This window comes from Miniopterus natalensis, chromosome 20, assembly GCF_054644295.1.
Source record: "Miniopterus natalensis isolate mMinNat1 chromosome 20, mMinNat1.hap1, whole genome shotgun sequence".
In the NCBI taxonomy this organism is placed as follows: Eukaryota; Metazoa; Chordata; class Mammalia; order Chiroptera; family Miniopteridae; genus Miniopterus; species Miniopterus natalensis.
In genome coordinates, this window is record NC_142100.1 from 25,635,662 (window position 1) to 25,648,983 (window position 13,322).

The window sequence follows — 13,322 nt, forward strand, 5'->3', positions numbered from 1 at the left end:
GGCCTCATCCATTGGTGAGTGTGTGTCCAGGGTGGCTTCCCCAGCGACCGCTGACTCTCATCCACGCAGCCCTGGCCTCACCCTCTGCAGCTGGAGCCTCACTAGCTGCTCGAAGGCTCTTGTCTTCCTCAGTTTGTCTATGCTCTCGTCTGAGACGCAGACTGAGGATGGGGATCCGCCATCAACTTGTAGTGAGGTGATTTGCTAACTATGAGAGCAGGGGATCCAATCAAACCCTGGAAATTTCCAGGCTAATTAAATGATAGAATTGTTTCCTCAAGCCTCACACAGCCTATGTGATTTAAGTAATTTAGCAGCTTGTGGGGAGGGGGGGCAGCTTGGTTATTTCCCAAAGAAATGGGACTTAAGATTACAATGTAATAGAAATTACTCAAGAAAGAATCCTAACCCAGACCTGACTCCTCTGTGGAATTGTCCAGGGTTGGAGAAGCAGACTGGATGCCCACGTTGGAGTTGGCTGATCCCTGGAATAAGCTTTGTCCGAAATGAGCTGTTTCCTCCCCTCCACTTCATTGCTTTTGTCAAGCCTCTTCATAAAGTCCATTTGTAATTTTTCTGTTGAAGGCGCAGACTTTCTTTTCAAATGCAACATGCAATCATCCAAGCGGGTTTTTACTTTACCATGAACATACGAAGAAGGAAGCCGGCGAGCAGAGGGCTCAGCCCCCACTTTAGGACAGCTTCCTCCGCCTTTCCTTACCCTGCCCTGTATCGACCTGAAGAGAGCAAAGCAAGGCCACACCACCGAACCTTCTAACTCCTGTCTGTAGCTCACCATCCATCATCATGCAGAGATCCCGAATCCGCCTGGAGGGCAATGCTGCCATTTCAAAGCTCGACAGTGTTTGCCTCACTTCCAGTAAGTAAGCTTAAAGGAGGGGGGGTGAACCCAAAAAGTCACTGCTTTGACCCTGATAAAACACAGGTTAACAACCAGAACGGGACACTGCTTATTTTATCTTAATTCTGATGACTATTTTTAGCAATGTCAACAGGGAGAAGAAAGAAGGGATGAGGGGAGGAGATGGAGAGGAGACAACAAAACACAGCTCTTGCAAGCACCCCTCAAGTTGCAGAGGTGCCCGGTCCCCCGGCCCAAGGCAGGAACACCCCACACACCAGCTGCTTTCGGAGGATTAGACTGTAGGAACGTTAAAATTCTAAGAACAGGGCTTTTCTCAAAATACTTTCGTTCATAAAACTGAAGAGAGAGACCTATGTCCCTGAAGAAAAAGAGCCCCCAATTTTCCTGTCATTCTTGTGCCCAAAGTAATTTCAGAGAAAAGCAGGCATCTCTTCAGCAGTGACTGCAGGTTCACCAGGAACTGTTACAACTTAAAGCCTTAAGGATCTGAAAGGGGTTGATAAAAACTTTATTCTTGCTAGAGTTTTATTCTGTGAAACTCGTAAGGAGCTTCACAAGGTACAACTAACATTTACCACAAGGGCAAGGGGCGACTTAGCATTACCAAAGCAAAGCAGGTGCACTGGCCGTAAGGGCATGCGGTAAGGAAGGGAGGCTTACTAATCCGGTGCGGCTGGGCTTGCTGCTCACGGAGGAGGCCACCGAGCTCAGGGAGCTGAGAGAGGATGCCGACGGGCTGCGCTTCAGGCTGGCAGGGGTGGTGGCCATCACTCGCCTCACAGCAGCGGCCTTGGCCTTGGCCGGTGTTGTGGAAGGGAAGCCAATCTTGGTCACTTTGTGGACGGGAGCAAACAGGCCATATTTGGGTTGGCACTGAAAATACCTTTAGAGAGCAATGAGAACAGTAACAAAAACCTTAATTATGAGAAATAACTAAAACAAAAAAACTCCTAACTCATAAGTCACGACTGGTTTGCTGTCAATTGTACCAATCAGTGGGGGTGACTCAGAGCATGCAGCATTCACACGGATGAAGGCTGATAAATAACCTTAACAATGTTTTAGAAAACACACTCGTAAATGACAATATGATACGCAGAGACAGGATGGCTCATCTGCCACTAAGGTAGTGAAGGGAATAAATATTTCTACCATCAGATGAGCGTCCAGCAGAGTTCAGCAATACAGGGATCCCACTTGATAAAACCGGGCCAAACACAGGATAAAGGAAACTGAACAAGCACTAACTCCAGCCGTGCTTCGCGACACTCCCGGCTACCAGACACCATGGGTGAGACCTGGGGGAGTGCCTTCCCCTGCGGGAGGGAGATGAGATGCGGCAGTTCCAGACAAACCTGGTTCCAGCGACGGCACCGTCGTTCTTCCCCAGAGGCTCATCTAACTCCACACCACACCACTCCCCCTTGGCAAAGTCTGTCTCCCCGAGGAACCGGACCACACCAGCCTTAGTGCCACCAACCTAGAAGGAGAGAGTGTTAAAATGAAGAGATGAACACAGTCCCAAAGCTTCATCCTCTGCGGTTCCAGCCAACAGCAGCGCTGCGCCCTGCATGGCTCTCAGCTCCCTTCCTGCTCCCTTCGCTTTACTGTTCCTTCTGCCCTCATTCCCTAAGACCAATACTAAGTTTATTTTTTGTTTTGCTTTTTAATGCTAAAGACATTTGTTTCTACTTTTTTCTCTGAATTTAGCTTTTCATGAGTTTGGGATGATACATATCCCTCCCCCCAGCTCTGTTTAACCCCTTTGTTGACGATAGAAAATATCAAAGTCTCAGAGTTATGTATTTTTTCTCTGAGAGAAACATTTTGTGAAACTGGTTGAAAGAACAAAAGCATTGTGGTTCAAGGTACTCTAGGCAGGGAGGGCATGTAAAGGTTGACAAGAGGGCACCTGCTGGTGTCATGGGAGGTGACACTCCACGCAGGAACTCTGCTGTATCCGGCCCTGTAACCCACAATGCCCAGGTGCTCAACAAACATGCGCTGAATGAATGAAAGGTGACCTCCATTGGGACCTCCATAGAAAAGGCCACTTTTCTGTGTGAACCAACTACAGGAAAAAGACATCCCATGGCTGAGGTTTTACCTATGTCTCGGAAGCAAGAAAAGGAGGAAATACGCTAATGTGAACTCTAAAGCTGGACAAGTTCAAGTGCCAGCTCTGTCTATTAACCAGTCTAGGTGCTTAATTTCTAAATCTATTTCCTCACAAGTTAAATAGGAGTACTTATAGGACTGTTGTGACAATTAAGTAAAATAATCCACATAAAACTACTTAGCAGTGTCTGACAGATAGCACAGGAGTCCAATATATAGGGTGTCCCAAAAAAATGTATATACAAATTTTGAATTATAAGGACAGAGTTTATTAAAATACATTTCATTTTCAAAATTGAGCTATCAGCTACTAAAGTGTGCATGCCCTTTTTTGGGACACGCTGTATGTTAGCAGCTAGTTTGCACAAGCTAATGAGACTACAGTTCTAGATTCAGCACATCTGACCTTCCAACACTCTTACTGGTATTTGTGGAATCTATAAACAGTCACTTATATAAAACTGGCCTCAGTTTCCTCCCCCTCCTACACCACACTTGCTTCAGAGCAAGTCTAACCAGCGTCATGTGAACAGCATGCAGCACATTAGCTAAAGATGATGCAATCTCCTCAGATAATCTGCTGGATTCTTTGGGGATGAGTCGAAGTTACTGTCATGATGACTGTTTCTCCACGAGGCGTCTGACAGGCTGTGGTCAGTACAAGCTCCAAGCAAACCACAGGCTTCATTCAAATCCGAAGCTTTATAAAAAGTCACCACAAAACAGATTGGCAACTGTTTCTCTAAATGCAGGTAATATAATACACATTTACCCTGGGAAAAAATGTCATGCCACTAAGTTTGTTTAGTAACTAAAATGGGCAGTTTTCTCATACTTTTTCCCAACCAAACCTGAAAGTCTTGACTCACAGAACAGACAAGATACTTTCCTTTTCCCTGTAAAAGATCGTCAGCAATCATTCAAAGTATCTTCAGTTACATGATGTCCTAAAGATCATTCAAACACTTTCCTACTTAAACATTCTACAGTCAAAATTTTTTCTAAGCATGTAAACATGACTTTATAAAGTTAGGTTTTACGTCTCATGTGTTACAGAGAACACTAATGTGTGCATTTACATTTATTATAAGCCACAACTTTCAAGTCTATGTTTCGGGGCAGATAGATTATTCAAGAAAACAATTTAAACATCAAAACGAGAAATAGATTTCCATGGCAAACCAAGTTAACGACTGCTCATTCTCTTTATTCTCAGAACATGAGCACATAATATCTAACACTATGGTCAACCTACGTCAAAATGTGAAATCACTGCTGAAGACAAACTCAGCTAAAGAAAGACCTAGCTGTGTTCATGCTTTAGCAAATCTTAGATTCTTAAGTCCTCACTCATTCATTCGATATACTATTTCTTGAGTGTTTGGGCCCTTAGGATACAAAGATAAACAGAACAGTGTTCGCCACTGATGGAGAGATTCAAACAATTTCCGTAAAAAGTGATTTAAAGAGGTTTCTAAAAAATGCTATGGGAACAGAAACAAACACCCTTTTCATAAGCTCATGTGAAAATAAGCGCAGGGATAAACTGCTGGGCTGAGGAGGGTCCACAAACAGGACCAGGGAAACACCCAATCCTCCTTGAACGCGCCAATCTATTCATTATCAAGGCCCAAACAAGTCATTTAGTCTCAATGGCCTTGGTTTACAAAGCTGTAAAAAGTCCAACGAGTGGTAATAGGGATTGTTTCACAGGAATTTTGTGAGCAACAAGATTTTGTAAGGTGGCTTCCTGATGACATCATTTTGAGTCTCCCCATCTGTAACAAATGATGGTATATAAACCCCCTTTAAAAATAACATGACAAGAGCTGATGATGTACAGAAGATATTCTCTTATAAACTCTAACTCTCCCCAGAACAAACAGGCAAAGAAAAGATGACATAATTATGAAGATGCTGGTGAAAAAAAAGGTAAAAAAGTTAGGCTTGACTTGCACTATAAATAACTCTTGAAACTAATCTTCCCTCCTGAAAAGCATATTAACTCCATGATCCAGGACCTCAAAAATATCAGAAATGGGGGGGGGGGGAGGGGAAGAGGACAGGTTAACTTGTTACCTTAGAGAATGGGCATAGAACTCTTTTTTAATATAAGCACCCAAAATTGAACATTATAAACTATGAGCACAAATTCTTTAAATTTTTTAAAAATTAAAACTAAATAAATAGTTGAATAGATAAGTAAGATGTGGCATACACATAAAATGGAATATATTCCCTCATAAAAAGCAATGAACTACATGGGGAACCTTAAAGCATATGCTAAGTGAAAGCAGCAGCCAGACATTTAAAAATTACATGTTATACACTGGCATTTACAGGAAATGTCCATGAAAAGATGGCGGGCAGATCAGTGATTGCCCGGGGCTGGAGGTGGGAGTGGAAAATGACTTGCAAACTGTCATGAGGAACATTGGGGAGGGGGGGGGTGACAGAAATATTCTAAAACTGACTGCATAACTCTATATATTTATTAAAAGTCATTGAATTATATAGTTACAATGAGTGCATAAATTATACCTCCATAGAGATATTTAAAAATGAAACAGATACCAGTTAAATATGTTTAGCTTAAAATAAGAGAGGGACGGCCCGGCCGGGCGTGGCTCAGTGGTTGAGCATTGACCTAGGATCTAGGCGATCGGGGTTCGATTCCTGGTCAGGGCACATGCCCAGGTTGTGGGCTCAATCAATGACTCTCATCTGATGTTTCTATCTCTCTCTCCCTCTCCTTTCCTCTCTCTGCAATCAATAAAGATATATTTAAAAAAAAAAAAAAGAGAGAGGGACGGTAATGCATGCATGTCAGAGCAGCAAGTCTACCGAAGTGCATTGTGAAATGGTGTGTGTATAATATGACCCCACTGAGTGTGTTTTAAATGTCATGTTATAGAGAGAAATCTCAGACACAATGTTGAACTAATGAAGAAAGACACACAGAAAAGGACATACCAGATGAACTGCAAGTTATTTAAGGTTCAAACACAAGCAGAATAAATCTTATAAATATATTTTTTAATCCTCAGATTTGTTTCCCCTTTTCACAGTATCTGAAACACCTACAGATTTAACTATAAGATTCTTAGTGTAAGAGCCTCGGGAGCAGCCCATAGAAAGATAAAGCTTGTCACTTAAAAAAAAAGTCTGAAATCTCCTTCTCACATATAGTCATAAGCAGAGAATCCAGCGTAGAACATACAGTCCTGGACATGGAGACAGCCATGTTGAAACACAACAGTTGGGAGTTAGTCACGTTTCTCAAGAACCTGACATTACATCCTTGAAACACCCTATATACCCCGAAAATGCAGCAAGACCAACTCAGAAATACTCAGGGCAGTTACCCTAGGGAGTCTCAGTCTGGAAGGAGGGATGTCTCAGAGTCGAAGCATGAGGACCAGTGGAAAAACAGAGAGACCGGAGAGAGATGGGAAGGCCACGGGTGGGTTTGTTATAAGCAGCTCTGCCTCACCCTCCTCAAGTCTCCAGATATTACCAAAGCCAGCACAACTCTCTGCACTCAGGAACCCCACCGAGGACTAAGAGCATATGGAGGGAGGTGACAAGGGGGATCTTTCTCGAGCCCTGACCACCTTCCTCAAGACAGGAATGCCTGCTACAGTCACATCTCAGGAGCTCCTATCGTTGGATCTTACAGATATCATCAGGCTAAACATCATACCTAATACAGAAGTCCCCTTTCCTGCATGAAGACTGAATGAGAGGAAGACTGAAGTTACACAGGCAAGCTGTATGGGGAAGGCAGGCTCACCCCTGCCCTCCACGGGCATGAACCATGTGGGCGCCAGGGGTGGGACTGGGAAAATTCTACACCTATTATCACATAACAATGACCTAATCATCTTAGTTCCATTGGGATTTTGGTAATGAACAGAATTTTTCTTTAATTAGGAAAATTCCAAATCAAATATTTTAGATTTCTGAATCTAATTTCCTTAATAAATTAACTTTAAAGTATGAATGTTTTATAATTCTAAATGAAAGATTTCTATTAAACAGAGTGCGTGTTAAAGTATAAAAAACATAGGCGCTGGGGATAAATGAGGACATACATCACACAGCCGTGTGACCTGAAGGCGAGTCACCTTTCTTCTCTAGGCTTCAGTGTTACAGGCAAAAGGAGGCCTTTGATGGTCTCAAAATGTCCTTTCCAGCTCTAACATACTGTCATTCTGAGATGCTCCTGTAATTTCTCCTAGGAATACTAACCAAAGGCAGTAAATAACTCTATCACCTTCAATAACACACTCATAAGACTTCAGACTGTCATCGATTCAAATAAAATCCTGTATGAATCTGCATAAGACTCATGCTGGTTCTGACCATGTAATTAAAATTTCCCTAGAAATATGCCACGTGAACCTCTCCAAACCAACCCGCACCTGCAGTCTCCTCCTTCCCATAAACATGGAGCAAGTCTCCCTCTCAATCAAAGGCCAGTCAAGCCCTGTGTGTGCCCAGGGTGCCCCCCTCTTCCCACCCCCCCCAGGAAGCTCATTCCATCACTGGCCCACTGCCACTACTGTATCTCCATACTGTTCCTCTAGACCATTTCAGTCAGGATATTTAACACTCTGGACCTCTGCCACCTTTAAAAAAACTAAAAAATAAACACAACCTTCCCTAGACTCAACACTCTTCCAGCATCAGCCTGACCACCCTCTTCTCAACATCCAACTTCTTCAAGGGGTAGTCGCCCCAAATCCATTCTCGTCCACTTCTACATTTACAGAGCAGCCAGAGTGACCTTTCCAAACTACAGACCCAATCACATTGCTCGTCACTCTCCCTGCTCCCAAGGACGAAACCAAAATCCTTCATACGACCTATCTTCCTAGGCCCTGTGTCACCACCAGTCCCTGCAGACCCCACCTAGTAAACGAGGCTCATCTCCTACCAGGTGCAGCTGGGAGAAGAACCTGGCCTCTTCCTCCAACACACTAACCCCTTCTCATCACGGGAGTTTGCCCTTTCCTCTGCTAGAACGTTCTCTCTCACCTCCCACATTTCCTTCTGCCTGGCTATTCCTACTCTTCTTCCAGGCCACTTTATTCCTGACATTCTCATGGAGACCTCTGGTTATGAGTCAGACCAACTTGACCTTGTCATTTCTCTGTTTTAGCAGCCAAACAGCACACTACCTGACTAGTACTTTAATTTTTTCTCACTTTAGTGGGAAAAAAGAAATTCTTGTGTGTCCTTAAAGCAAAAGAAAAATACATGTTTTTAAAACTTTTGTAAAGAAATCTAAGTCCACTTCTGAGCTTGTTTTCTCAAGTAAAGTTACTAAGTTATGAATTCAATATTCTTTTGGCTAAACTGGGAGATTAAACCAGAGTCGATGACGGCAAACTTATGCTCATACTATGCTCAAGCTACATGGCCAGGTTCTAATCTGTAGTACGTTTACACATAAACTGAACAACCAGAAGAGCTGATTAATTTCTCGGTGAGTGGTCACCCCTCCAGAACAACTCTGAGCCTGTATGTCAACCACTCATCAGTGATCAGTACATCTCAGTTCAACACGACTTGGGTGTCTGGACTCACCAGTACTCGGTCTCCGATTTTGAGCTCTCTCTCCCCTTTCTTGATGGAGCCAGCCTCTGAAAGGTTGGAAATAGATTCACTGGCCGTTTTTGTAAGGTTGGTGGCCGGCGGTGTAGCTGGAGGGTCCTTTGCTGTTGGCTGGGACGACTTCTGAGGAATACCTGAGGGGGTGGCTGGGGAGGAGCCCGTCATGCTGGCTGCAGGAGTGGACAGAGGCGAACTCACTCTGGAAGCGTGAGTCGTTTGCAGGCCGTTAGCTTCTTCTTCTGCCTGCGCCTTCCTCGCCAGCTTGGACGGCCGGGTGAATATGCCCTTCAGAGGTTCACACTGGAAATACCGAACTCCTGCCACCGAGCCATCGTTCTTGCCGATGGGCTCATCTAAAACGATCCCGGCCCACTGGCCCGGTGCAAACTGGGTTTCTCCCAGGAACTGGATAAATCCGGGCTTGTTTCCGTTCACCCAAACTCGCTCCCCGACTCGAAAGTCATCCACAAATTCCTCCTGCGTCTCCGAGGAAGGAGCGCTGGATGCCTTTTCACTGGAGATTGCTTTTTCTACTGGAGCTGCAACTGGAAACGGAAGAAAGGATCAGAGGACATTCAATTTCAGGTAACTCCCAACTTAAAGGGAAATAAACTAGGGACAGCCCAAAGCAACAGGAACGGCCACTCCTCCAGAGGAATTCTGCTTTTCCTTCTTTCTTTTTTAACAAGGAGACAAAAATTACTTGATCCAGCGCTATCACTTTCAGTGCTGTTGAACCTCAGGGAGCTGGTGAGATTTAATCCTTACTTGCAATTAAGATTTGAAGAAGGTAAAATAAGAAAGAAGAAAACTGGTCCTTTTCCAAAGCTCATAACACAGGCCTGATTTCATTCTTTACTTCACCCCCACTCTGAACATGCCCTCAGATCCCGAGATGGGCTTCGTTCCCCCATTTGAGCAGCCAGTGAAAGCCGACGAGACGAGGGCCATTGAGCCAGAAACTCGCATTCGGGTTACTGAAGGGGGCGCTCGTGCTGCAGCCGCCACCGTGACTCCAGGCCGGCAGAATGCGCCGTCCTTCATCACTGTAGCGTCGAACGCTGAAGGCACTTAGCTCGACAACTACTTATCACCCGACATGAAACCAACTGAACGAAATAAAGACAACCTACAAGGTAAACTCTTCACTGACTCAGACTTTTAGACATAAAATGCTATATTCTATTCATTAAAGCCTTTTCAAATATTTTTCAAGAATATGAAGTTTTATAAGATGGTCTTTTTAAAATCCTCACATTGGAGTCTTCAGAGGGGACTGTAGCTTATTGGCTCTGAAGGAAAACGTAAGGCATTACCAGCAGCGGGCGTCTTCAGGGCTGTGCTGCCGGGCTTCAGGATCTTGGTAGGGACCTTGAGCCCACTTGGCTTCAGCATACTCATTGTCCTCGGTATGGCAGAGCTGCTTTTCATGTGCCTGCTCCACTATCTCTCCCCGACCATGGATACAGCTGCAGGTGGTTCTACAGGGAAATCAGTCTCTGGGTGAAATCTGCAAAGAGAAAAATATAAAAAGAGTATAGAATCTATAGGAGAAAGAAGGTAGAAACTACAGTTATTATTAAAGCAGCTTTCACTCCAGCCAGTGTGACTCAATTGGTTGGGCGTCCCATGCACCAGGATGTCACTGGTTCGATTCCCAGTCAGGGCACATGCCGAGTTGCAGGCCCAGTCCCCAGTAGGGTACGTGAAGGAGGCAGCTGATTGTCATCGATGTTTCCACCTCTCTCTCCCTCTCCCTTCCTCTCTCTGAAACCAATAAAAAGATATTTAGAATAAAATAAAAAATAAAATAGCTTTCAAAGCCTAAACTTTTTCTTATCTATGATAATAAACCATCTCTGCACTGAACTGAGGAACCTAGAAAACACTAGATATTAAAAACACAAAATGCTGCTGAGGTGGGTTTAAAGCAATTTGCTATCCTGAAGACAAGTAGCTCACACTAGCAATATATTCACTTTTCTTTATAGTATCTAATAATACCAGCTCAGTACATACAGTGCCTACAAACACACAATCTGCGAAAGAGGACTCAGGAAAATGTGCACCTAACTTAGTGGAGGAGGAGAGGAGAGCTTTCAGTTTTCACTCCATTCGCTTCTGTATTGCATAAGTTTTATTGACCGCAAGTCTATTTTAGCTGTGTATTTTTTTAAATTCAAAGAATTATGCAATACTCAATACAAAAATATGTATATGTTAGAGAAGGGTTCAAACTCTAGGAAAAGCTGTATCTAGGAAATGCTGAAGGAAAATTAACTTTGTTCTGTCTACAGAAACACAGTAAACTTCTGATTTACTCAGTATCAGGTATGAATCTACAACTTTGGTCTCAGGCCATTGGTTCCAGTTTAGAGTCAGATTTGAAACCACTTGCTTTACTGTCAGACCCTCCACACACGACCTACAAGCTGCACGCAGTTCCTTGCTTAGACCGATGAGAGGGGACTGGCTGAGTCCCCTCTGGACTCAGCTGAGAAAGGCTCCTCACATGTACAAAAAATCTGAGGAGGACAGGGACAGGCTAAGTGCAGGAATGACCGTGAGGCCCACCACTCTTCACCTCAGCCCAGCATCATCAAAGTGACAAGAGTCAGGCAGGAGAACAGGACAGACAAAGGAGGCACAATGGTCCAGGAAACACGATGATGGTGACGAAAAGAGAAGACGTTGTCCTTAAAATATTTCCCTCAGCCGCAGCAGTAGACTCTTGGGCTCAGGTCAAGCACTCCTCTCTGAAGAGAATTTTTGGAAACCACCACGAAAAGCAACAAGGCAAGCCTTGGCCAATTTCAAACCTTGCAGCTCAACATCCTCCTAAACTCACAAAAATCTGACTAAGCCTCAGCCTGAGAAAGAGAGGCAAGTGCTTATCAAGAACCTAAGAAGGGTCACAAACTCAAAGCTGACAACTTCAGTTGTATAGTCTTCATGCCCCTAGCTCCCAGTCCACTCAAGGTACATGAATCCCAAAGCAGGGAACTGTGGCCAAGATTTAATGAAGGAGAGAAGTCTAGTCTGTCTCAATAAAAGAATTGGGAACAATGATGTTGGGTTTTTAATCTTCCAATTTAAGCTTCTGCTTCATGCATTATTACTGAATGGCATGTCGAGCTTGCTCTAAAAAACCAATTTACTGAGAAACGAAAGATCAAAGCCTTGGTTGTGGTTATCCACAAAATGTAATGACCAAAAGCAACACTCCTGCACAATGCGAGTGTCATGTTGAAAGTAACCAATCCAAAACACAGGCAAAAGGGGGGGGGGGGGGATGTTCTTGCTCTACTAATACGCTGGACATAATAGAATTTTTGATGCCCATGCTCACTGAATAAAGACAAACTACCTAAAATAGGACAAACTACCCTTCTTCCCCCCCCCCAACACGTAAGGACCATAACACAGAATATAGTAATTTAAAATAATTGTTATGCACATTATCATCCCACTTAAGCCTTACGATGCGATGGATTAGCTATTACTCTTACCCTCTCTTAAGTGAAGGAGAGCCTCAGATTAACACATGCATTTCTTCGACTAGAAGCAGATGTGAACACAAGTGTGACTCCAGAGTCCTTAGAAAAGATGAGACACAATGAAAACATTAGTCCCAGCATCACTAAAACGACCTACATATGTAAAGCACCAAGAATTCACAAAGCACAAAACGTAAGTCAGTCACATTACTCTATAATCTCACTTTCCAAACAAGATTGCAACATACACTATACACACGATCCCAGAATCCTCTATTTACACCACTGACTGATGCCATAGTTCTAATATTTTTTCAAGCCAAGAACCACTTATAAAATATTTATCTCTAGAACTCAACTCACTTCTGAACAGTTGAAAAATAGCTACTGTTTTGCTTGCACCTTCTCAACAGTGAGAAGCAGGAAGAGCAATCTACTTCCAAGCACCAACTACGGATGCAGGGAAAAGGCTCCAGGATGTATATGGCTCAGCTGCCCGATCTCCTCTGACACTCTTGTTATGAAGACATTTATGGTTCCACCTAAAAATAGGAAGCTTTGTTGCTAAACATCAACACTAGATGAACAGTGTTATTTATTTCTGCGTAACCTACAGGTTTATTTTAAGAGACAAAAAAAGCCAGGCCTGAAATAAGCAAAAATGTTGAACTAGATAAAACATCCTGGTTTGTGATTTAACTCTGAGATCTGATCTATATAACAAATTTAAGAGGGCATAATCATTTCTTTTAGGGAAGTAAACCTTAGAAATTTCATAGTAAATAGAGCCAATGGTTATTGGCAATTGCAATGCCGCTGTCATAGCAAATGGTTAACCACATACTCATTCACACAGTAAAATATCTCTGCTCTTCTATTGAGTTTTCTGTTATTAAATGTTCTGCCAGAGGATGTTTTAAAACAGTGATTTTCGTTATACAAATCTTTTTCAGTGAACTATGGAGGGCCTAACATCAATGTCCACTTTTTATCCACAGGAAGTCACAGAAAAGTCAACACAAATCTGGCAATATGGGACACAGCGGTACCTCATGGTGTCTGGAGAATCGGCCCAGGCCTTGGCTCATATCCTGCAAGAAGCTGGGCAAACATTTTGAGCAATCCTGGCTGTGAGGTCATGACAATGACCTCACAAGCAGGAATTCTGATGCTGGTCTGCCTCTAGGATACAACCTCAGCAC

At 43.5% G+C, this 13,322-nt stretch overlaps 1 protein-coding gene across 3 annotated transcripts in view; it reads right to left on the minus strand.

Annotated features, from left to right (window-relative positions):
* Window positions 1-12,910, minus strand: part of CLIP1 (CAP-Gly domain containing linker protein 1) — a 53,060-nt gene extending 40,150 nt beyond the window's left edge. Inside the window, exons 1-5 of one of the 3 annotated variants that reach the window (XM_016219030.2) lie at window positions 12,133-12,910; window positions 9,940-10,133; window positions 8,597-9,168; window positions 2,242-2,366; window positions 1,547-1,769 (exon numbers count right to left, since the gene is read on the minus strand). In XM_016219030.2, coding sequence (XP_016074516.2) covers window positions 1,547-1,769; window positions 2,242-2,366; window positions 8,597-9,168; window positions 9,940-10,054 — 1,035 coding nt within the window. In that variant the 5' untranslated portion in view covers window positions 10,055-10,133; window positions 12,133-12,910. The remainder of the gene's footprint in view (window positions 1-1,546; window positions 1,770-2,241; window positions 2,367-8,596; window positions 9,169-9,939; window positions 10,134-12,132) is intronic. The other 2 variants (XM_016219032.2, XM_016219033.2) reach the window with 2 other exon arrangements.
* Window positions 12,911-13,322: the final 412 nt, after the last annotated feature.